Source organism: Xyrauchen texanus, chromosome 16 (assembly GCF_025860055.1).
Source record: "Xyrauchen texanus isolate HMW12.3.18 chromosome 16, RBS_HiC_50CHRs, whole genome shotgun sequence".
NCBI lineage: Eukaryota > Metazoa > Chordata > Actinopteri > Cypriniformes > Catostomidae > Xyrauchen > Xyrauchen texanus.
In genome coordinates this window covers 31931990-31957825 of record NC_068291.1, presented here as the reverse complement: position 1 = coordinate 31957825, position 25836 = coordinate 31931990, and the positions used below count along the sequence as shown (strand labels likewise).

The 25836-nt window shown below is 36.2% G+C and overlaps 1 protein-coding gene across 2 annotated transcripts in view; it reads right to left on the bottom strand.

The window, feature by feature from the left end:
- The window catches only part of LOC127657324 (protein bicaudal C homolog 1-B-like), a 53256-nt gene that overhangs the window by 24941 nt on the left and 2479 nt on the right, over positions 1-25836 (bottom strand). For both annotated transcript variants that reach the window (XM_052146059.1, XM_052146060.1), the window contains exons 2-3: positions 14110-14156; positions 4477-4546 (exon numbers count right to left, since the gene is read on the bottom strand). In XM_052146059.1, coding sequence (XP_052002019.1) covers positions 4477-4546; positions 14110-14156 — 117 coding nt within the window. The remainder of the gene's footprint in view (positions 1-4476; positions 4547-14109; positions 14157-25836) is intronic.

Below are 25836 nucleotides of genomic sequence, written 5' to 3'. Positions count from 1 at the left end.
TCCAAATGAAGCCACTGTTGCATGCTGCTGTTGTGTAATAATTGATAAAGATTTCAATAGACATTCAATGTTTCATTCAACTACAACAAATGAAATCACAACTTAGTTTTGTTTTTCTCTTTTTCAGTATCTTTCTTCCGCAGACACCCCCACACATCATCAGAAATGTACATTACTGCAGTGCTCTAAAAATAGCTCCTGTAGTTTAACTTCTTGGAATTCAGTTTTTCTGGTCTCTCACTCTCTCCCTCTATCCCTTAACCACACCCCCAGATTTTCGGGATCGGCACTAGGAGAGCAGAAACAGGAAGGATCACACACAAAGTACACATACACACACAAAGTACACTGTTATTTGTGGAGGTATTAGAGTAACACCAGTAGGGGTCTTCTTGTCCAACCCAACACACTATCCTCTTCTTGCCATGTGGTAGTCATCAATTCCAGTATGTGAATGTGTGTATGGGGTTGCATGTGTGGCCTGTATAATTATGAATGGAGAATGTCTATACATGTCTGTAGAAAATGTGAATAGTTACATGCATCTATGTACTGTGGGAGTCCACATTAAAAAATCTGGGATTTAAAAATGTTATTTAAACCTGGATCTACATGAATTTTTAGGATTTTGGAAAAAAGAAATGTTAAAATATACATTAAGATGAATTGAAAACATTTAATAATACAATTTTAATATGACAGAAAACAGTGCACTATACACTCCCCGAGCACCTTATTAGGAACAATATGTTCCTAATAAAGTGCACAACATGGTCTTCTGCTGTTGTAGCCCATCTTCCTCAAGATTCGACATTCAGAGATGCTATTCTGCTGCTCACTACAGTTATACAGAGTGGTTATCTGAGTTACTGCAACCTTTCTGTCAGCTCGAACCAGTCTGGCCATTCTCCACTGACCTCTCTCATCAACAAGGCATTTCTGTCTGCAGAACTGCCGCTCACTGGATGTTTTTTTGTTTTTGGCACCATTCTGAATAAATTCTAGAGACTGTTATGTGTGAAAATCCCAGGAGATCAGCAGTTACAGAAATACTCAAACCAGCCCGTCTGGCAACAACAATCATGTCACGGTCGAAATTAAAGAGATACAATTTTTCCCCATTCTGATGGTTGATGTAAACATTAACTGAAGCTCCTGACCCGTACCTGCATGATTTTTAAGCATTGCACTGCAGCCACATGATTGGCTGATTAGATAAATCGCATGAATAAGTTGGTGTACCTAATAAAGTGCTCAGTGAGTGCATATACACACCATATTAACTCTGTGTACAAAAGTTCAGCTTTTCTGGCTATTATTGAAGCACAAAAGAAAAAAAATAATCAAATCATGCTGAAATAACATGGACCATCAGGTTTTATAGACTAGAGCAGCTATCATTAAAGCAAAAGGGGGACATGCAAAATAAGTGGACTCAGACTTTTGAACCAAATGTAAGTGTCTAAGCATACATTCAATGGGCTTTCATGTCTAAAATGCCTTTCATATAAAATGTTGAAGAAAAGGTGTACACAGTGTGCGCAGATAATATATATGGTTGAATTAAACAAAATGGTTGGTAACCGTCTAGGATCTGGCTATAAATACTTGGAGTGTTGTCAAAAGTACAGGTACTTCCGTATCAAGTCAATACTAAAATAAAAAAGATGTAAAAATACCAGTGTTTCCATTGTTAACCACGCAGCACATGTAATATATACAGTATATAAATAATTTAAATCACAGCATTTGCACTTTAATCTCAGCTCAGCTTTATTTATATCACATTTAAAACAACAGAGTTGACCAAAGTGCCTCACAGTTATAAAATTTAGAACATAACATGTTTACCACATACACAAACACCAATACACATCTGTGGCATGGGGGGCGTGGTCATGTGTCGGTCTGCGGGAGAGAGAGAGCGGTAAGGCTTGTCACCTGGTTTGTAATTACCTCTAACACCTGTCGTGCTTTCTGGACACTCTCTCTCTCTCTCTCGCTCTCGACACTTGGCGTCCCTTAAATGTCTCTCTCCGTATCACTATAACAAGACACAGGTGTTAGAGGTAATTACAAACCCATGCCACAACATCATAATAAAAGCACGAAACAAAATAAAAGCTAGATGCTTGAAACTGAAGATATTGAATAAAAATATATTACAACTGTTTAGTCAAATGTAATATTCACTGTAATAATATTACTAATAATTATTCAAAATATCACAAGTAAGACAGCTGTTGAATAAATGTTTGCCAAAAAAAAATGCAATGACATGTTGAAAAGTTCTATTTTCACTTGATAAAAGATTCAAGTTTTAAGAATTTATTGATTAGACACCATTTTGGAGATGAAATTAAATTAAACTTTCAAAACAAATTCTGAAACATTCTGGAAAATAATAATAATTATTAACCTATAATTATTAAATAATTAAAAATAACTAAACTGGTGTGTTCTATAGCACATTATAATATTAGCATATTTTGCTGTGGTAACGAAATTGGTATCGAGAACTGTGAAATTTCACTAGTATCGTTACAGACTACTGACATTTTGGTATCGTGACAACACTGCTTGGAACATTTATCTTTCTTTTGAACCAGACTGTCTGGCCTCTCTACACTCACACTGAGAAGACAGGAGAGTGATTTTTCTGTCCAGTAGACAGCCTCATTTAAAAGTGCTTTACTGACTCAAGACAGATTGGAATAGACATATTTCAGATTGATAACATCTGTTACAGGCAGCGACCGAAAAAAAGAAAGATGGAGAAAAAAAAAAACGAAATGAGAAAAACAGTTCAATACTGGGGAATGTAAAATATAGTTCAGCATGTGAGTCACAAGCACTGGCCATATTTACAACACGTTGAAAGGGGGACTTTTGAGAGAAATAGAAAGCAAATTAGAGAAAAGTGTACATTTAAGGAGATAAATATATGGAGTGATCTTTACACTTTAATAAAGTAATCAATAAGGTAATTTATTAATTTGATTTAATTTAATATTTTGTTTTTGTTCTGGTAATTTCTTAAAATATTTCATTTGGTCATTTATATTTTTAATTTAATTTAATATATATATATATAATGTTTTTTTTTTGCATCTAGCAATTTATTTAATTGATTCAAAAGTAAGCTATACAAATTATTTAAATCAGTCTTGGGCTAATGTTAGTGTTCTAATAAAGCACATTGTAGCTTTTCTTCTAGTATTGTGTATTTATTTTTCATTTAATGCACCTTCTGCATGGAAGGATGTGATATTAAAAAGCATACTGAAATAACTTTAGAGTGGAGAGGTAGTTAGGCCCTAATTTTGGCATGGAGCGAACACGGAGCTGGGTTTCTCTAATCAAGGAGCGTGGAGCGAACGAGGAGCGGGAAATGGACAACCTTAAGTGAAGCTGGAGCGAGGCGATTAAAGAATGCTTTTAGCGTGGAGGGGAAATTGTTGCCTCTCCACTCCACTCACATACGTGGCCTCTAGCTGAATTTCAAGAGTTTTTATGCCTTTACTCTCACTTTAAAAAAAGAAATTCTGAGGGACCACACACAAACAGATTTGCCTTGTCTTGCAAAATCCATTGACCTTATATCTTTAAGAAAAGCCTTAAGAGTCTCATTGGGTTCCTGGCTTTTTAAAGCCAAAAAATGTAGTCTGAACTGTTACCACAGAGAATTACAGAACTTGTTCTGGAAAATCCTGCTCTCTTTACTGGCTATGACATCTCCCCGCTCCTTTCCTCAAATCAGATAGTGCTCATTTTCATTTCCATTTCCATTTTATATATCTTTGATCAGGGATTGAAGAACATGCAGTTCCTACATAGAATACATTCTCACCAGAGTGATGCACATTTATTAAACACTGTAAAAACATTGTGAATTTGACACAAAAATATCATCAGAAATATTATCCCAGTTCCCACACCTTTTCAGCCATTTGTGTTTATAGGATAAGGAGTTTTAAGTATATATTGATTCAGAACGATTCAGTATGAATTATTCAGACTAACTGTTAACCATTTTGACTGATTCATAAAAAGGAAGGATTAAAAGAACGATTTACTCATAAATCTATAATCACTATGGGTTTATGAGTAAATTATACTCAACAGATTAATAACTAGTCCATGAAATATTATATTTAAAAAAAAAAAATGTCATGGCTTTTCCAGGCTTGGAAAACGCAGTTTAAATATTCATTGATATTTCCATTTTGTTTCCATGACTTTGTTATCAAAGCAATAAGATATTTCAATAAAACACCAAAAGAATAGTCTGCAAATGATTTTATGAAACATAATCATGATGAATCATTCTGCAAAGACAAATAAATCTGTAAGATACCAGCTGGATATAACCACATTCTCAGTTAGAAACAGCTGCTTCTGAGCAGACAGTAGGTTTGTGTGGTGTGACATGTGCAGTGACAACTATGGTGTCTGTCTGTGTGCATGTGTGTATACCTTTTTTGGACTTGGCTCCAATCTTCAATTTAGACGGCCAGGCGATCTGAGTGTTGGTTTCATCCATGACCTGAAACAAATTAACCACAATGTTGAGAGTGTGGAAAAACATAATCATAGTTTAAAGCACTCATACATACTCTAAAACATATACTACACCAACACCATCAAACCTATGTTTATTCATTCTCACACATAAACACACAGGAACTCACACATTTCAATTATGCTAAAATAGGCACACTGACAGATATTTTCAAGCCATGAAAAAAACAAACAAAAAAAAAAACAGTCATGTCTTGGATTAAAGAGCCCAACTGGCTCAAGAACCTGTGAAACACATAATAGCCAGTTGGCAGCGAACATTTGACAAGCCTAGTATACTAACCAGCAGCATATGTGAAAGGAGGGAGGGAGAGAGAGAGCGAGAGAGAGAGAGAGAGAGAGAGAGAGAGAGAGAGAGAGAGAGAGACAATAACCCAATAGCAAAATTTATTGTCCGCATAAAACATCCACAAAAGAGATCCTTATGATAATTTGCACCTACATGGTTACAGTGGCCCCCAAAAAGTATTTGGAGTAGACTAGGGCTAGCTGACTATGTAATGCGTTTTATTTTATTTTTTGCTTCCTGAAACTTCACTAATGTTTTTCCTCACTTCACTACCGGTCAAAAGTTTTGAAACACTTGACTGAAATAATTCTCATGATCTTAAAAATCTTTTGATCTGAAGGCATATGCTTAAATGTTTTAAATTAGTTTTGTAGACAAAAATATAATTGTGCCACCATATTATTTAATATCATAATAAAATTTTATTTAATTTTAAAAAGAGTATTTGAAATTGATGACCAAATAATAAGAAAATCAGCCAAAAAGTGCCCAACATAGATGGGAACTCCTTCAATACTGTTTAAAATCCCCAGGGTGATACCTCAAGAAGTTGGTTGAGAAAATTTCAAGAGTACATGTCTGCAAATTCTAGGCAAAGTGTGACTACTTTGAAGATGTTAAAATATAACATAGATTTGATTTATTTTTGATTTAGTTTAGTCACAACATAATTCCCATAGTTCCATTTATGTTACTCCATAATTGTGATGACTTTACAATTATTCTAAAATGTGAAGAAAAACATTTATAATAAAGAATGAGTAAGTGTTTTAAAGGAGGTACACGCTCAACTCGACTAATAATATACTATGGGAGCGGATTTTCTGTACGGAGAATGGAGACTTCATCCGCGAGTGGTGAGACAGGTGTGGAAGAGATAAGGGAAAGTTGCCATATCTCTTGGCATCACACGAGAGACCGAGCGTGTGCACGATAGAGACTGAATGGCAGCCAGGGAAAGTAACAGATTTTAAACTGCAGGAGATTCAGTTTCAGCATTTAATTTGTTTTAGATCTGTATGTACAGTGGTGGCCAAAAATATTGGCACCCTTGGTAAATATGAGCAAAGAAGGCTGTGAAACAAATCTGCATTGTTTATCCAACAATAATCTCAAGCATCTTCAGTTTGCCAGACACTACTGGAACTTCAAATGCGACTGGGCTCTATGGTCAGATGAAACAAAAAAATGGCTTTTTGGCAGCAAACACCAGAGAAGGGTTTGTTGCACACAGAGATGCAGAAGTACCCAATGCCCATGGTTAAATGTGGTGCTGGATCTTTAATGTTGTGGGGCTGTTTTTCTGCCAGAGGTCCTGGACATCTTGTTCGGATATACGGCATCACAGACTCTATCAAATACCAACAGATAAAAAATTCAAACATGGCTGTGTCTGCCAGAAAGCTTACAATGAGCCCTGGTTGGATCTTCCAGCAGGACAATGATCCAAAACAAACATCAAAATCAACACAAAAATGGTTCACTGACCACAAAATCAAGGTTCTGCAATGGCAATCCTAGTCCCCTGACCTACATGGACCTCTGAATTTGAAGGATCTGTATGGAGGAATGGTCTCTGATCCCTTGCCAGGTGTTCTCCAACCTCATTAGGCATTATAAGAGAAGACTCAGAGCTGTTATATTAGCAAAGGGAGGTTGCAAAAAATATTGAATAAAAGGGTGCCAATAATTAATAAAATATTAATTTAATAATGAGATATTTCCCCTGTTTCAATTGTTTTACTTCCATTAAAGGTTTGCAGGTCATTGCATTGATAATACAACCTATGGGGAAACTACTTCTTTCAATTAGTCAAACTCCCACTTAGACTTTGGAAAACGTTTAATGTTACTTGAATTAGTGCTGTTTAGAATATTTCCATCTTTATACTGTGGAAGGCTTTGTTTGCAAAATGTTAATAAAGCATTAAAGTGTTACATAGTGTTTTGTCTTCTTTCCTAATAATTAAAGAAATGCATTTAAACAGAAAAAGTATATATATTTTCAATTTAAAACACTTACAAAATCAGCGATTAATCACGATTAACTACAACAACAAAAATCACAATTAGGGCAAACCACAATTAAATTTTGTAATCAACTGATGGCATTGATAATTATCTTTGCATTATATAAAGTTTTAAACCAAGTGGGATTTGGATTAGGTTTGAAGCTATTCAACAAAAGATACTCACTAATGAACCAAAACATTATGACCACTCACAGGTGAAGGGAATAACATTGATCATCTCCGAAGAAGGCCACATGTCAAGGTCTGTGTAGATTAGATAGTAAGCAAACAATCAGTTCTCCTGGTCAACGTGTTGAATGCAGGAGACATGGACAGGAGTGAAGACCTTAGAGATTTTTACAAGGGCCAAATAGTTATGGAAAGATGACTGGGTCAGAGCATCTCTGAAATGCCAAGGTTTGTGGTGTGCTCCTGGTCAGCAATAATGAGTAACTTCCGACAATGGTCAGAGGAGGGACAAACCACAAACCGGCAACAGGGTGTTGGGCCCCAAGGCCCATCGTTAAGTCCGAACAGACAGTAAGTCTATTGTGACACAAGTCACAGAATTTTTTAATGATGGTTATGGGACGTGCTGAGTGGATCCAGTCAGGCTTCCTAAGCAACCAATTGACTAGAGTGGGTAGAGTCAAGTTGGATTAACCTCCTCATGGTCGCTATAATGTGATTCTTGTTCTCGGTGGGGCAAGGGTGAGTTGTGCGTGGATGCCGCATAGAATAGCGTGAAGCCTCCACACGCACTAGGTCTCCGTGGTAATGCACTCAACAAGCCACATGATAAGATGCGCAGATTGACTGTCTTAGACGCGGAGGCAACTGAGATTTGTCCTCCGACACCCAGATTGAGGCGAGTCACTATGCCACCATGAGGACCTAGAGCACATTGGAAATTAGGCATGCCAAATTGGGGAGAAAATAAAAAAAAATTATATAAAATTGATGGTAATGGAAGGAATGTGTGTCACAACACACAAGGCAACGCACCCTGCTGCGTATGTGGTTGCGTATCCGCAGACCGGTCAGAGTGCCCATGATGACCCAAGCCCACTGTCGAATGTGCCTACAATGGGCATGCGAGCATCGAAACTGGACCAAGGAGCATTGGAAGGAGGTAGCCTTGTTCGATGAGCCCTGTTTTCTTTGACATCACGTGAAAGGCCGTGTACGCCGTTTACCTGGGGAAGTGATGGCACCCGGATGCATTGTGGGAAGACGACAAGCCGGTGGAGGGAGTGTGATGCTCTGGGCAACGTTCTGCTGGGAAACCTTGGGCCATTCATGTGGACGTCAATATGACGTGCCACCTACCTAAACATCATTGCAGACCAGCTACAACCCTTCATGGCAATAGAATTCCCTGATGGCAGTGGCCTCTTTAAGCAGGATAATGAGCCCTGCTACATTGCACTCATAGTTCGGGAATGGTTTGAGGAACATGATGAAGAGATCAAGGTGTTGCATTGGCCTCAAAATTCTCCAGATCTCAATCCAATTGAGCATCTGTGGGTGTGCTGGACCAACAAGTCTGATCCACGGCGGCTCCATCTCATAACTTACCAGATACCACAGGACACCTTCAGAGGACTTGTAGAGTCTATGCCTCAGCGGGTCATCGCAGTTGTGGCACCATGCAGAGGACCAACAGCATATTAGGCAGATGGTCATAATGTTTTGGCTCATCAGTGTATATATTGTGTTCAAAATGAAGACAAAAAGTATTGTGACGCTTTCTGGTTGTCAAAATTTAGGTTAGGAACAGGTCTATAGCTACTGTGAGGAACAACACAGATTAATAATGCTGGAAAAACGGCCCAGGAAACTAAAGTTACTTCTGAGAATAGGTCTAATATAATTTGTATCTAATGCAATGACATTCACATATTTTTAAGTGTGGCTTAACAGTCCAAAAGTGTCCAAATACTTTTGGGGCCACTGTACAGGCAAAATTCTGCCCTGATTTTGTCTGGGACTCAAATCTATTACTGGAAGAATGCATGGCGCTTCACTGTTTTTAGTGGTTTTGTCTAATGTCTTTCATGTATATGTATTTTTTAGGGCAAACCACAAACTTTTTGTCTCTAGAAAACACATTTCTGTAGCCATTCTGTGGAGCGCTCTGCATCCTCCTGCCTACAAAAACTCCTTGGCTTTCATGATTTGAGTGGCTTTACTGTAAAGCAGTTTTCATGAGAAGTTTTGACTACAAATCCAATTTCTTTCAGATAAAAAAAAAAAAAAAAAACATTATCTGAGCCTAAAACTGCAGCAATAAAAAAAAATACAAATAAAAAGCTTTAGTGCAGTTTTCCACAAAACCTTCAGGGAAATCTCAAGTCTCTGGACTAATACTAAATACAACAGATTGAATTAATATAGCAAGTAGTCATTCAGAGTGTCTGGTTAAACTGGCTAAAATGGCCAGTTCCAATCTGATTGGAACTGTTTTTATCGGTCCACCTGGAAACAAAGACAGTGGCAAGCACTGAGATTTAACCACTATTCTACACCACAAAACCTTAGAGGAAACATCAGAGGAGCTTAGCCTTAATGAGCTGATGTCAAGTGATGTCAAAAGACAGTTAATATGTCATGCCATACAAACACCCCCATACTTCACTTACTATGTGTTTACACCCCATGCTGCACGTGCTCGCACATAAACTGGGAGCATTCAGTGCTGTGTTTTCATCAAGAATTTACGAGTCATGCTTTTCCAGGTTTCATTAGTCTTGGGACCTGTAGTTCAACAGCAGGCTTCAGTTTGTATTTTGTTTTGACACCACAGAGGACAAAATAACACGAGAATGTTTTTTTTAACATAAGGGGAACAGTGCAAAAGTTTATTAATCCCTCCAGATTTTCGTAAGTCTGTAAATCATGCTTTCAAGCTGTGACACATCCGGTGATTTGGATGTGTGCAATTATGGCTTAAGAACTGTAAAGTTCTGTAGAAAGCAATTATGCAACGGTGGACCACACACTCCTTGGGTATTCTGCTGTTTGCTTGAAAGAGATTGTATATCTTTATCTTTTTCTAATAACATAAAAAAACATAATTAATTACTTTTCACATGGTACTCTTTAATATTAAAAACACTGCTTCTGTAAAATTGGCGAATACATACAGCCCTTTTTTAATCTTAAAATGACAATATGATCCAGGATGTCCAATCCACTTTCCAAAACAATGATGAGTTTGAAATCCAACACTTGTTAGTGTAGATAATGTCATACTCTCCTTGATGCCATAATGTACAGTATTTGTCAGTCAAGTTCAGATATATGCTCTGTTGCTAAAACAAGTGAGCTGCTTACAGAGGCATCATAGGTGCACTCCTGAGACATTTCCAAATGGTAGGCAACTTAACCCTTTACATTTTTTTTTTTTTTTTTTAAGATGTCCTGTTTCAGTGGCATACTCAAAATTAAAGGCTTACAAAAAAAAAAAAAAAAAAACTGGTAGGGTCAGATGTTTGGTATCATTTTAAAGAAAACTTTTCAAATTTTCTAATGATATATATTATGATAAATTCTGAGACTCTCTCTCAGCCTAAGAAACTGCTGAATTTTTTTTTATTTATTTGTTTCATATTTTTCTGATTAGACATGATATGTCTCAGGGTGTAAATAAGGTAGCTATGAAAAACTGTTTTTATTTTGTTTCCAATCACATCACCTGTAACCAAGTACAAATTTGAATTGATACGATAAAGCAATCAAAAGTTTAGCTTTACAAAAATAATTTATCCTAGTGTCCAAAAGCCTCTCCAAACAAATAAAAAATGATTATACAGAAGAACTAACTGCACAACAATGATTAAATGTATGCTCTCTCCAAAGCATGCAGGCATGAGTAATGATATTTCATTCTGTGTGTAACCCGCACACACACACACACAAGACGAGACAGTCACAATGTCGGAGGAAAACTGCTTTAATAAAAATAAAGCAGGCAAAAGTACATAACAGGGTAAATCCAGAGGGAGAATCGTCGAGGGAAGCGTAGGGTCAAAAGCCGGAAAATCAAAGTATAAACAAGGGGCAAATCCAATGAGAATGGTCGAGGGAAGCGAGGGTCAAAGCCGGGGTAATCAGAATAGAGTAGCGGGAAGGCCTAAACAGGGGAGCTAGGGGAACAAGAGAGCTGGCAAGCTAAGGGGTAACAAATCAAAGGGGGGTCAAAACTAGACGAGACTAGCGGGGGGCAAAGACACGGGAATCTAAATACAATAACCAACACCCGTGCAGCGAAAGGGTGGTGATATATATAGGGGCGAGTGCAGGTGTAAACCATGACAGGTGATGAGACGAGTGCAGGTGAAACTAATGTGCAGGAGTGCAGATGACGCGAGTGCAGGTGGTCATAATGTTCTGGGGATTGGAAGCGCGTGAGAAACTCGAGGAAGGGAGATAACCTACGAGCATGTGAGCGAGTAGGAGCAAAGTGGGCGTGAGGGCTCGAGCGAGCAAAAAGAGCGTAAAAAGCTTGAGGGGGCGGAGCGAGGGAGTGAGGTCGAGGGAGTGAGTGTGTGTGCGACGAAGCGGGGATGGGGCAGAGGAGCGGGGTTCGTGACACTGTGTTATTTGAGCCATCATTGAGTCTGTGTCATTCACTTGATGCCATCTTTTGGTGGCCATATGTAATTAGAGTGAACAATTCCTCTCTGCCTATATTTGGATGACTTCGATCTCTGGTTGCAGAGATCTGAATCCTAATATGATTGGTTTCACATTCCATGACGCTGGACAACAAACTACATAATTTGTGATGAAGTCATCTGCTCCAGGAAAGCTAATGGGTTTTTAGACAGATAGCACATTACGTGCTGCATGCACATTGTGCTTCGTGTGGATTATATTATGATCTATAATATATGTGATATTTACATTCCTTTAATTTTCGTGAAGTTCTAAGTGAAAACACAGCATATAAGTAACACCTGTTTACTTGTAACATGTACAGTATGTCAAAGACACATACTTCGCTACTACTCGCTATATTTTTGCAAGCTTTCCAACAACATATGACACATGGCTATTTGATCAGTTTGATGTTTTTACTAATAACAAACAATGTCTTGTGCAAAATGATTAATAAATTAGCAAAAGAGAACACTTCTGATTTGTCTGCAAATTTCAAAGCTCTTGTTCAGTTTTGGTCATAATGCCTACATTAAAAAAAATCTAATCGAATGCTTATGAGGTTCCATGAAGGTTAGAATGCTGCCTCACACTGTGTCCATACCATGTGCAATGAGAGAAGATTCTAGTGACAAGTAATTAGTCTGTACACTCTGAACGATAAACTGCCTCACAATCACAGCCAATAAAAAATGTCCTTCAAGTTTAATGCACAGTGGGATTTTGGATCAGAGAGAGTTCACATTGGGCAGGGTTACTCGTTCTGACAACACAGAAATAAGTGATCAATGAAATATTGTCACTAGACGCTTGTGGTCTAGACCCCTAGACTGGTTAGGACAAAAGAAAGAGATATCTTTTATTGCTAATCACTTTTTCTCATAGCTGTGCCCTATTTAGGCAGTACACTATGTACTATGTAGGCAGTAGGCAGATCAGTAGGCTTTGAAACTTGAACTAACTTGTTTGTTAAGCAATGCAATAATGTCAGAGCACTCTGCACTGATGACCTTGAGTCAAATGGAGACACAATCGAAAGGAAACCCTCTGGACAATTCAGAATGGGATGAAAAGGTGAACGGTGCTGAAAGTTTTTAATGGCCGAGAGCCAGTTCCAATTTCCATTCTGCGTGTTTGTGTTGTGCTGCCACACTGCTGTGTCTTCTATAGGTCTTTATTCCTGACCTGCTCTCACTTTCTCCATCGCCTGCTTTTTTTGGCTTCAATTTCCAGATGAGGGAGATTTCTGACAAACCACACAGCAGTTTTGGGGTTTGCGGTTTATTTTTGTGATGGACTAGCACATACCTCTCAAATGGGTCAGGCGATTTCAGAAAATTGGGTTAACTATACATTTAAATGCTCCTTTTCTACTTTCCCGCACCAAATATCATCCTGTCAGGGAAATATATACACTCAACGTTAACAAGAGAAAGTGTTCCAATCGGGAGGGACTTCAAAGCACCAGGGACGAGTCACACAAACTCTGATTTTCATTAAATGGGCACAGTGATGAAGAGCAGTGTGTTTATATTTTATAAATGATGTGTATGAAAGCAAGTATGTGCAAGTGTGAGTACAGAAATCTGTTTCCTGTTTCCTTTGTTGATTCAGCTGAAGAGCACTAAGAAGGCGAGGAAAGAAAAGAGGTGTAAGGAGGAGAAAAGGAGCGAGGAAAGAGAGAGAAGAGGAAGGCTGGGAATACATTAACTTTTACAAAAGGCTGAAATGCAGAGGTGTTTATTTAGATAATTAAACACACATCTATTATACACTCTTCAGTATATTTACAGATGCATTAGATGAGCTTATATTGTAGCATAAAGAATTAACAACATATTTGGTTGCATCAGTGGCAATTATTTTAAAGGAATTCTCTCATCATTTACTCACCTTTATGCCGTCTCAAACACGAATTACTTTCTTTATATTGTAGAACACGAACAAAGATTTGGATAAAAATACTAGTCAAAGTCAAAGGTGATCCATAAAACTTGAGTGGTTTAAATAATGTCTTCTGAAGCAATATAATAGGTGTGGGTGAGAAACAGATGACTATTTAAATAGTTTTTTACTATAAATCCCCACTTTCATCTTTTGTTTTTGACAATTCACATGCTTTGTGCATCACTACCTACTGGGAAGGGAGTAGAATTTATGGTAAAATAGGAGTTAAATATCAATCTGTTTATCACACACACCTATCATTTTGCTTCAGAAGACATAGTTAAAACCACTGGAGTCATATGGGTTCCTTTCATGCAGTCTTTATGTCCTTTTTGGAGCTTTTTCACATTTATGTATGGACCAACAGGGCCGAGATATTCTTCTAAAAATCTTTGCTTGTGTTCAGCAGAAGAAAGTCATACGCATCTGGGATGGCTAGAGGGTCAGTAAATGATGAGAGAATATAAATGTTTTGGGTGAACTATCCCTTTAAAATGTTTAGCCTATATGAATGAAGAGCAGATGCAGACTTTGAGACTTATAATGAAGCCTGTTAACGTTACCGTTTTAAATTCTGAGAAATACACAAAAATAAACTGGAAACAATCAGAGTCTCACCTTCTGAAAAAAATCGTCTCCTCCATTTATCCTCCCCTCACTGGCTGCTGCATGAGAAAACGAGAAACATTAACATTTAGAAATTCACAGTTCTCTGTTCACCAGAATATTATTATTATGACAATACAAATTAATCAACAATATCTACATATTTATTATAAACAAAAGCAAAAGGATGAACTAGTAAGAAAGGACAATAGGATTATATTTAAGCAAAAATGAATATAAGCAATCATATAGCCCACAATCATTGAGATGGCCATAGATTTTGGTAATCAAACACATCTTTCAGATTCACTTAAAAACACAAATGCTGAACACTGTATGATACACTCACATAAGATTTAACCAAACACTATACATTCTCACAGGCTGCTGAGACTACATATACAGTATATCATATGTATCACACATGCTTGTGCTGCATTCCACAATGCACACACACACACACATTAAAAAAAGCTCTGATACACACAAATACACATAAACACAAGTATCTGCATACAAGCTCACACTCACTCACTGAATTACAGATCACAAAACGACACCTCATAAATCTTCTTAAACACTCAAGCCCATAGACTCCCACACTGCAACAGGATGCTTGCATATGGCTTGCGCATGTAAAACATGTGTCAAAACTGGCCTTTGACACTAGATAAACTCTCTTTCCAACACCTTTATCACACTACAGATCACTCAAATATGTAACAAATGAATTAAAGTGTGATTTTAAAAACTTCAATAAGATCTCTAATTGCTCCAAGCACAGGTGCGATGGAAACATTGCGTTCACAGGGAACTGGAGAATTTGTTTGCTTTGGTGACGCTGGGTCTCCAGATGTTTGATCGAGATTGGCCTATTGCATAAAATAAAATAATTGTGTTTTTGTGTCTGAGGAGCGAGCGATTTATCTAATATCTTCAAGGCAAGTCCTCTGCTGCACTTTGCTTTACCTTTAAAGTTGAAATATGGATGTCATAGAGAGTTCAGAACAACAAATAGGAGGAAATAAAAGGGTTAGGGCAATCTTGTCATCTAAACCTCTAAATTACACTAAAATCATAAACAAAATCACATCCACCCATCCATTCATGGATTTCAGTACTTTTCCAGACCCTACCATGCAGAGCAAGAGCTACAATTACACATATACACTGATCAGCCACAACATTAAAACCACCTGCCTAATATTGTGTAGGTCCCCCTGGTGCTGCCAAAACAATGCCAACCCACATCTCAGAATAGCACTCTGCTATGTTATTATTCTCACCACAATTGTACAGAGCGGTTATCTGAGTTACTGTATACTTTGTCAGATCAAACTAGTCTGGCCATTCTCTGTTGACTTTTCTCATCAACAAGGCATTTCCGTCCAAAGAACAGCTGCTCACTTTATGTTTTTTTTGTTATCTGAGGTACATTTTTTATACTGGTGTGTGTGAAAATCCCAGGAGATCAGCAGTTACAGAAATATTCAAACCAGCCTGTCTGGCACCAACAATCATGCCACGGTCCAAATCACTGAGATCAAATTGTTCCCCATTCCTATGGTTGATGTGAACTTTAACTGAAGCTCTTGACCTGTATCTGAATGATTTTATTCACTGCACTGCTGCCACATGTTTAGCTGATTCGATAATTGCATGGATGATTGTTGGTGCCAGACACGCTGGTTTGAGTATTTCTGTAACTGCTGATCTGTTGCCAAAAAAACAAAAAAACATCCAGTTAGCAGCAGTTCTGTGGAAGGAAATGCCTTGTTGATAAGAGAAGTCAACAGAGAATGGCTAGTCTACAGTAACTCAAATAAACTACTCTGTACAATTGTGGTTCTTGCTTATACAACATAATCCCCATGAATGCCTTGACAACCAACTCCATTGTTGGTACCAGATGAGCATTTCTGTAACTGCTGATCTCCTGGAATTTTCACACACAACAGTCTCTAGAACTTACTCAGAATGGTGCCAAAAATAAAAAAACGTCCAGTTAGTGGCAGTTCTGTGGACAGAAATGCCTTGTTGATGAGAGAGGTCAACAGAGAATGGCCAGACTGGTTCAAACTGACAGTAAGTCTACAGTAAATCAGATAACCACTCTGTACAATTGTGGTGAGAAGAATATAATCTCAGAATGATTTTCTGAGATGCGGTTTGGCGCGGTTTTCCTTCACAATATTAGGCGGGTGCTTTTAATGTATATCATTTATTTATTTGTAATGTGAGAACCAGCTTTTGATACTTAGGAGGACCATTGAGGGACTTGTACACAACACTATTACACAAGGTGCAAAGTAAACATTCACTGATGCTCAAGATGGCAACACACCACTATATTTATATTATACTTTATGTAAATACCTGTTAGATTCTGAAGGGCAGAATCTAACAGGTATTTTTTATCTCACATACACATATATATATATATATATACACACACACATTCTAAAATGGGTGTAAATTAAACACCTGATTAATTAGCTATAAGCTGTCTTTTCTTTGGCTTTCTATATTGTTTTTGAACAACAATCTAAACCAAGCAGTTCTGTAATGTGGCAACTAAAACAGCCATTTGGCTCCTAAATGTTTCAGTTTAGGAGCAAATGGCTCCTTAGTCATTTTTTTAGTCTGGAACAATGCATAACCTCATCAATGCATTATAGTTCTCTCCTGACCATTTACTGACATCAGTATTATAATCCCCATAATAATACATTCCTTTGCCAAAGTGCCATTGTACTTAGACAAAACACATTCAAGCCCCTCATTAAAATTATTTTGATTTGGTGGTCTATAACACACTCCTGTCAATTTTGTTTCCATTTGTTGGGGTTTGTTGGGTCACTGTGTTCACCCTGTTGATGTTTGTGGGGCAGTTTGACAATGACAGCTTCTCAACACTAAATCCAACAGCCAACTTTAGAATGTTGGTGATTGTAAGCATTTGTTGGAGTTGGTTGGGCAATTTGAATTGGCCCTAGCCATGTTCATTTTTTAAATCCCTTTTAAAAAAGGACACTACTGAAAGACCAACATATCAGTCATTCTAATTAATCTGCAAATATTTGGCCTTTGAGATTAATGGCATCTGCCAATTATAGTGCCTTTCAAAGACCACTTTGTCAACCAATAACATATGTTTTCTTTTTAAATATATATATTTTTTCTGAATTCTGAGTGAATGTTGTTCAAAATAAGTTTTCATTTAAACATGTAGTAAGTAAATAAAAAAATGCTCACAGCAGCTTCAAGTACCAGCAATTTTGTGTACGTCTCATCTGATCTAATATAATGTGTATGTGTTTACAGTATGTATGTACGTACATCAACACTATCTCAGCCACATTATGTTATCTGCATCAGCCATTCAAAAACACATCTGTTTACCACGAGTGGATAAAGCTCTATATTATTCTAGAATTATTTAAATGACTTTATTTGGTTAAGCTACCAATCAACTTCTGAGATTCTAGCATGTCAATCTGTCTGCAGAACTACACACACTACACACAAAATGAATGCGCCTTTAAACAAACTTTTCAGCTAAAACTCTAAACCCAAACTGACCTCCATTCCTTTCCCAGCCTAAAATGTTTTAAAGGGTTCTCATAACAACCAAGACGGCCAAAACAACTGTAAGAGAAATATCTCTTAGAATCAGAGATCACCACCACACACTGTCAACACAACAAGCTGCAAGAGAAATGGACAAAAAAACAACACGTTGGATCTCATCCAAAATTAAAACTCTAAGAGAAACATACAAACATGTCATGGAAATTCTAAGGTGTACTGTTTCTATTTCTTTTTCAAAGGGCTGGCCTATACAGTATATTAAACATTTCTGGTACATTCAAAATAATTTTGCCATCTATATAAAAATAAGCAACATTGTAAATATTGCAATGATTTATTATATTTTTAATTAAATTGAATCTGCTTTAAATAAAATTTCATAGAGAATGTGTCATTAGACTAGCTTTGCGAATAAAGGAAAAACATTGTGATAAACACCCTTTCACCCTATAAAACATGACATATGAAATAATAGACTATAAATTATATATATATATTATTTAGCTGTTTTATAGACAAAATGTACAAATAAAATACAAAAAATAATGTATTTTGAAAGAAAATAAAAATGTGGTATCATATTTGATACATGAGGCTTTAAAGGTCAATAGAGCAAAATTACATTATAGCTTGTAAAAACAAAGCATGCGATGTGTACATAAAAAAATTAATTAAATATCAGTTCCCACATTAAATATATCTTATATAAAATTATATGTCAGTATTTTCAAAGTTCTATGTTTTTATTTTGTTGGGAATGAATGGAATGTGATGATGATTGAGAGATACACCGATCAGCCACAACAGTAAAACCACCTGCTTAATATTGTGTAGGTCCCCATCTTGCTGCCAAAACAGTGCCAACCCGCATCTCAGAATAGCATTCTGAGATGCTGTACCTCTCACCACAATTGTACAGAACTGTTATCTGTGTTACCGTAGACCTTGTCAGTTCGAACCAGTCTGGACTTAAAAGTTTGTATTAAACGTGCTTACTAACAATAAAGAGGACAAAATCATCTTTTGAAAATACCTCTAAATGACATTCACTGAATTAAAGGGGAAAAAATAACTTCTATTAAGTTTAAATCAGTAAAGAAATTCACTGAAACAAAAAAAAAGAATCCTAATGTTATCAAGTGTTTTTGTCTCGTTTTCCATTTAAAATGGTCTAAAAAGCCTTAAAAAAGATACATTTACTTGAGAAGCAACATATAAGATATTTAGACAGCTTTAAGAGAATGTATCTTAAATATTAGTGTATTTTGTATATAAGTGTATTTGTTTCACTTGGTTATACTTCAGCGAGCACAGTAAGGACAAAATATGTTCATATTAAAGATATATTCTCTAAAAGTCTTATATGCCACTTCTCATGTTAATGCATCTTTTTTTTTTTAAGGATTTTTAGGATATTTTAAAACATTTGTATTTTTTATATTATATTCAACATTCTCAGAAAAATATTTTTCTTCTACAGTACAGCTGCTAAAGAAAATGTACGTTGTTTTAAAGTAGTTTTAGATATTTATATTGGAAAATAAGCCAAAACAAAAACAAATCAAAACCATATTTTGTTGCAGTGTATAATGGGGTGAAGACTACCCTCTATCACCTTTCTGTTTACTTCAATCCATATTTAACTCTGGATTGAAGTAAACAGTTAACTCTAACTCTCTCTTATTCATAAAGCTGCGTATTGCCAATTTTCTTCACGATAAGAAATGCACAGTGACATATATTATGATTCAGTAAGTCATGAGTAAATGTATTTTCAAAAGTAAATGTATCAGTGTGAACGTGGCCCAAGTTGCTTCAATTCAGCAAATACTAATTTTTTAAATGTCAGTAGCAATTTAAATGTTATTGTTACTTTTACTTGATCAAAATCAGCAAAGATTTCACAGCAAAAAAACTTTTGCATCACAATAGGAAGGTGGTCATTTTGAAAATTATATTACAAGGTCTTCTACTTCCAGAAGAGCATGGAAACTTTTAACAGGACGAGTAAACATCCAGTTGATTTCATACAAAAGGTTTTTCAGCAAAGTATTCATCATGTTGATGATGTAGAGGCTTCAGAAAATCATGTATAAAATATGATATGCATGGTTTTATAGATTTTTATACTTCTTGCATTAACCCTTTAAGCTTGGATGGGCCATCAAAATATTAATAACTTTAGTTGTACCAAAAAATAGGTATCGTTTGAAAGCTTAGAAGCTCTACTATCCAATCCATTCAGGCATTATGACCAAAACTGAACAATTGCTTTGAAATTTACAGACAAATCAGAAATGCTCTGGGGGGATTGTCCCTGTAATAAGTACACTGTAAGTCGCTTTGGATAAAAGCGTCTGCCAAATGCATAAATGTAAATGTCAATTTATAAAACAAATTTGCACTGTACATATTATTGCCATCAGTAAAATCATCAAACTGATCAAATAGCCATGTGTCATATGTTATTGGAAAGCTCTCAAATAGTAGAATACAACCAGCTGATTTGTTGTACTCACAGACAAAAATATAGTGAGTAATAGCTATATATATATATGTCTTCGACAATTATGTTGGTGTTGCTTATAAGACGTATTTTTGCTTAAAACTTCACGAAAAATAAACAGAACATAAAATATCACATTCTATTACTTGGTAAGTAGGTGATTATCTTTTAAATGAGCCAACAAACAAGGTAATCTGATGCATAGATCATTAGATAATCCACACGAAGCACAATGTTATATATGGCCACCAGGAGATGGCACCAAGCACATGACACAAACTCAGTGACGCAGAGTCAAAAGGCGCTCATTCTTTAAATTCTCATTACTAAAATCATGTCTGCATGCTATGCATACCTTTAGTCATTGTTGTGTTTTCATGTGTAATTAGTTTGTATATACAATTATTATGTTTAATTAGTTTGGAGAGGCCTTTGGACACATGGAGACATTTTGGGACACTATGATAAATATTTTTTATAAAGCTATAACTTTTGATTGCTTTGTCATATCAACATAAACTTTTTCTCAGATACAGTTGATATGATTGGGAACAAAGCTACATTTCTGAGCCACCATATTTACATCCAGATATATACTGTATATAATGTCAAATAAGGAGAAAATTATTTTTCAGCAGTTTATTTCAGCTGAGAGTGGCAGAATGTATTATAATCCATTTCATTAAAAAATTTGAAAAAAGTGCTTTACAATGATACCAAACACTTGACACTCTTTTTATTTTATTTTTTGTTGAGTCTTAAGCCTTTCATTTTGAGTATGCCACTGAAACAGGAACTCTTTAAAACCACCTTCAGAGCTTAAAGGGTTAAACACTAAATCTGCTTGGATATAACTGATTTTTTTTTTTTTTTTTTTTTTTAAATATATAACCTTTTAAACCATTTTAGAGCAAAAACACAGTAAACATCTTGAATATTGTCAAAAGGCTGATAAATATTGTGACAAAATCATTTTTGCTATTGCTCAGCTTTCTCATCCACAAAAAAACAGATATACAAATTAAAAACATGAAGTATGAAAATAGCAAGATTCAAACCAGACAGAATGTTAAATGCAGTGTGAGTGTGCACGTGTGTTGAGTTCATGCCTATCCTCTATTTAGGATGTGGGTCAAAAAACACATTTATTTTCTATTGAAACAGAACTTCTCACGCACGCACACGCACACAGACACTTATGTTGGTGCAGCTATCTTTATGAGAACTCTCCATAGACATAGTGGATTTTACACTGTATGAACTATAGATTCTATCCCCTGATCCTAATTCTCACAAAAAAAACTTGCATTTTTACTTTAGTATGTTATTTAAGCGATTTGAATTATGGGGACACTAGAAATTTATCATAAACCACATTTATAGCAATTTACCCTTGTAATTACCTAAAAAAAAAGTCCTGGTAAACCACTTAAACCTTCCCACACACACACACACACACACACACACACACACACACAAAACAAACCAACAAGATTAGTGTTTTATTGTAGAATAGCTCCTGTAAACTGTGTCTTAGGAATGTGTTGAGTAAACAAGTGTAAGAATATAACTGTGTAATTGTATCAGTGTGTTCATCTGAGCAGTGGAGTTTAAGGGAAGTTCCAGGATTATCCAACGTGTGGGTGAGAGATCAGAGAAACTGATACGAGATCAGCCAGAATAAGATACATACTGGTGCCTACTGCATTATCAGAATCAGAATCAGAATCAGCTTTATTGCCAAGTATGCTTACACATACAAGGAATTTGTCTTGGTGACAGGAGCCTCCAGTGTACAACAGTGTACAACAATACCAAAAACAGCAGCAAGACATAGGTAATTAAAACAAAAAAGAATAAAAAATAAATAATTATACATATACGTACATACACTCACCTTCATACATACCCACATACACACACACGTAGTGCAAATCTATTACAATCTGTTTTATAAAGAAAAAATTATGTACAGAGCAATTTAAGTAATGGCAGAAGTGGATATGTTGGATAATATAAATATAATTAAACTGTGCATTGCACATAATTATTGCTCAACGGGGCAATTTAATTGTTCATTAGATGGACAGCCTGAGGGAAAAAACTGTTCCTGTGTCTGACGGTTCTGGTGTTCAGATCTCTGAAGCGCCGGCCAGAAGGCAACAGTTCAAAAGATAGTGGGCAGGGTGAGTGGGGTCCAGAGTGATTTTTACACCCTTTTTCTTCACTCTGGAAGTGTACAGTAATATACAATAATGTGATTTACATCCACTGGTAGTCTCAATTTCAACAATTTGTCCTGCTGTGATGTCACCACCTTTGATAGAGCGGAGTGAAATCTGATTGGTTACGGCAACCACTAATGGCAGGAAACATATATTACATTACAATTGCATAGACAGCATGACCCTGCCAAAGTCCAAAATAAAGTCATCTGCTACTTTCTATGGAATACAAGTGTTCATCTTTCAGGTAATTTGAGTGCCATCGTGCCAATATGGAGTGAGTAGTGGTGGCGTAGTGGGCTAAAGCACACAACTGGTAAACAGAAGGTTGCCGGGTCAATCCCCACAGCCAACACCATTGTGTCCTTGAGTATTGCACTTAACTCCAGGTTGCTCCGGGGGGATTGTCCCTGCAATAAGTGCACTGTAAGTCGCTTTGGATAAAAACGTCTGCCAAATGCATAAATGTAAATGTAAATGTAAAACTCAGCAAACTCAAACTAAACTAAAGCACAACTGAAATATCTGGTCACAGTAAACTAACACTCAGGCCAGTAATGTCCCTCAGAAACAGTCCAATCTATAATTTCCAATATGACTTAAGATGGAAAACAGGTAGGCAATATGAACAACTAGATTTTTACAAATTAATTAGATTTTTAAATTTTCTGAACAAAATATAAGAGTCATTACATGATGCTAGGGTGTTCTGGATGGTTGCCAGGGTGTTGCTAGCAGGTTCTGAGATGTTTTCAAAAGGAATATTCTAGGTTCAATATAAGTTAAGTACAATCGACAGCATTTGTGGAATAATGTTTATTTTCACGAAAGATTATTTTAAGTCATCCCTCCTTTAAAAAATGGCAAAAATCAAGCATATAGTGAGGAACTTACAAGTGAATGGGGACCATTTTCAGAAGATTTAGGCTAAAGGCAAAATGTGAAGTTTACATTTACTGCATACAATATGATACGCGTCTCATATAATCTTGAAATCCATGGTCTGTTATTGTTAATATTGTCTGTTAATGTTAATAAAAGTTATTATAAAGGAATATCTATGGTTTACAGTGAAGACATTATGTGGGTTACTTTCTGAAATATCAGCAAAACAAGTTTAAACTTGGTTCAATGAGCCTGTATGATTATGTCAGACATGTAACAGGTTTATGAATACACATCCTCACACGTTTAACATAAAATCATCATTAGATTATATTTGACCTCATATCCGTCAAAGCAACAGCACGAATCTTGGAGCAGGTCACAAATGAACAACTGATTAGAAGCCGTATGATTTAAGGTATCATTCATGTCACCAATCAGCAATAAAAGTAGTGATGCATGTCTTATATAAATCTGGTGTGCAGAAAATTAATTCAAGGTCTCTCTGAAGTGTGTCTAAGTCATACATACAATGAGAAGGATTCAGCTACAATGTAAATGAAAAATGTATTTTTTTCCCTTTATGTCAAGCAGGGGCTTTATAATTGTCTGAAGGGTTATGAGTAGAACTGATGTTTCAGCCTAACTAAAACTCTCTTTCACTTTGATTTGAGCAAACACATCAGTCCTTTAAGATTCAGCTCTCAAGTCTGAAGCACTTTACAAAAACAATTTAAAACCTGATGATACAGTATTGCTCTAAATCCAGTAAAATTAGCTGTATTTGTAAACAAGCAAACAGAAGTCTTTTTGGAACAATGCTACAGCATTTGTGACTATATGGGTATTTTAGGCACAAGTAAAAGTTGAGACAATATTTTTTTATATATTCAACAAGCTGAAATGCACTGTGATATGTCTGTCAATCTATAAAACTCTTGTTACCAAGACGACACTTGCATGAATCACTACACACTTAATTCAGGAACAACATGTGGTTAATAATTCATAAATACAGATCAATGTATCCAATGTAAACAGATGTGTAAATTAACATGCAACTGTGATTATTAATATTCAAAACACACACAAAAATGTGCACACATGTATGCCTATATAAACTCAAACAGACCTGCGTTTCCCTGGCAACAGTGAACCGAGCCATGAGCACATTCCCAAAACAGAACGCACTTCCTGTTTCTTCACTCACAAACTAAGGCACACATGCAGCATGTTGTACATACAGTTGTACAACACAGAACATGCAGTCTTACAAAATAAAATCCATAAGTCAGAACTAACATGCATAAAGAAATTAAACATGCCACACTTCTGCTCTAAATGTATTTGGTAGCTAACTAGGTGTGAGATATATTGAAAATTGGAGCTTGCAATATCCTTATTACATTCTTACATAGTTTCAGTTCTTGCTGCGATGGAGAACAACCCACAAAAGTACACAGTACAAAGTGATCAAATAGCCATTGAGGGGACATAAGCTTTTTATAAAGTGCCGAAATAAACTTTATTAAACAAAAACTGCATTTCAGAATTCCTTATCACACAGAATACAAGGTCAAGCCAGTACACATCCTTCTGTTTTTAATCAAACCCAGGCATCTGATGTTACAGCCATTAGGATAAAAACATTTTTTTAAATTATACTTAAATCACATTCCTAATATAGAAACTATTCCAATAAAATTAAGGACAAACTAGACAAGGAGAACAACAGAAACAAAGGGAGACACAGACACGTGTTTGAAAGTGTGTTTGCATATGTTTTCCCTCTTCTGTGAGTGATTATTTGCAATCATAGTATGACTATACTTTGTGATCAGTTGAATGCCACTTTGGTGCATTAAAGTACCAATTTCCTTCTGAAACAGCAAAATCTATACATTATTCTAAACTTTTGGCTTGCACTGCGTCCTGTGTTTGAACGCATCCTCAGCTTGTGCTATCGCTGGTGTCAAGCAAGCCTGAGCGTGGTTTGTTGTCTGTACAGCAGTGTGTTGCCTATACAGCTGTAGTTTTGCTTACTGCCTCCTGAATTGCTCTAATGGTAGAAATATTATTTATTACTGTCCGGGGACATCATTCATTCTCATTTACATTTTTTGTAAGAACTAGGGCTGTTGATTCAACTTTTTATTTCAGTGCAATTAATAATATTTAAAAATTATTACTTAAATCGTACTCTCAGAAAAGTGGGACACTGGGTCTCCTCTCTCTGTCTCTCCCTCACCACATTCGCCAATGGATTTTTTATTATTATTATTTAAATGGCAGCTCTCTGTCTCTTTCTTGCGCACGCTCCCATTTCCTGGAAGACAGGAGCAAAACTGTGCCACACAGTAAACCTTCACACAGAAACATAGCTTGATTTATGATCACGCCTACAACTGCTTCTGACCAATGAAAACAACAGTCATTCAAAACACCAGATGTTGCACATCATCCATGAAGAGGGATGATTACGAGTAACTTAATCATAGGTGTGGGAACAATGCTCACATGACTTCAGCAATG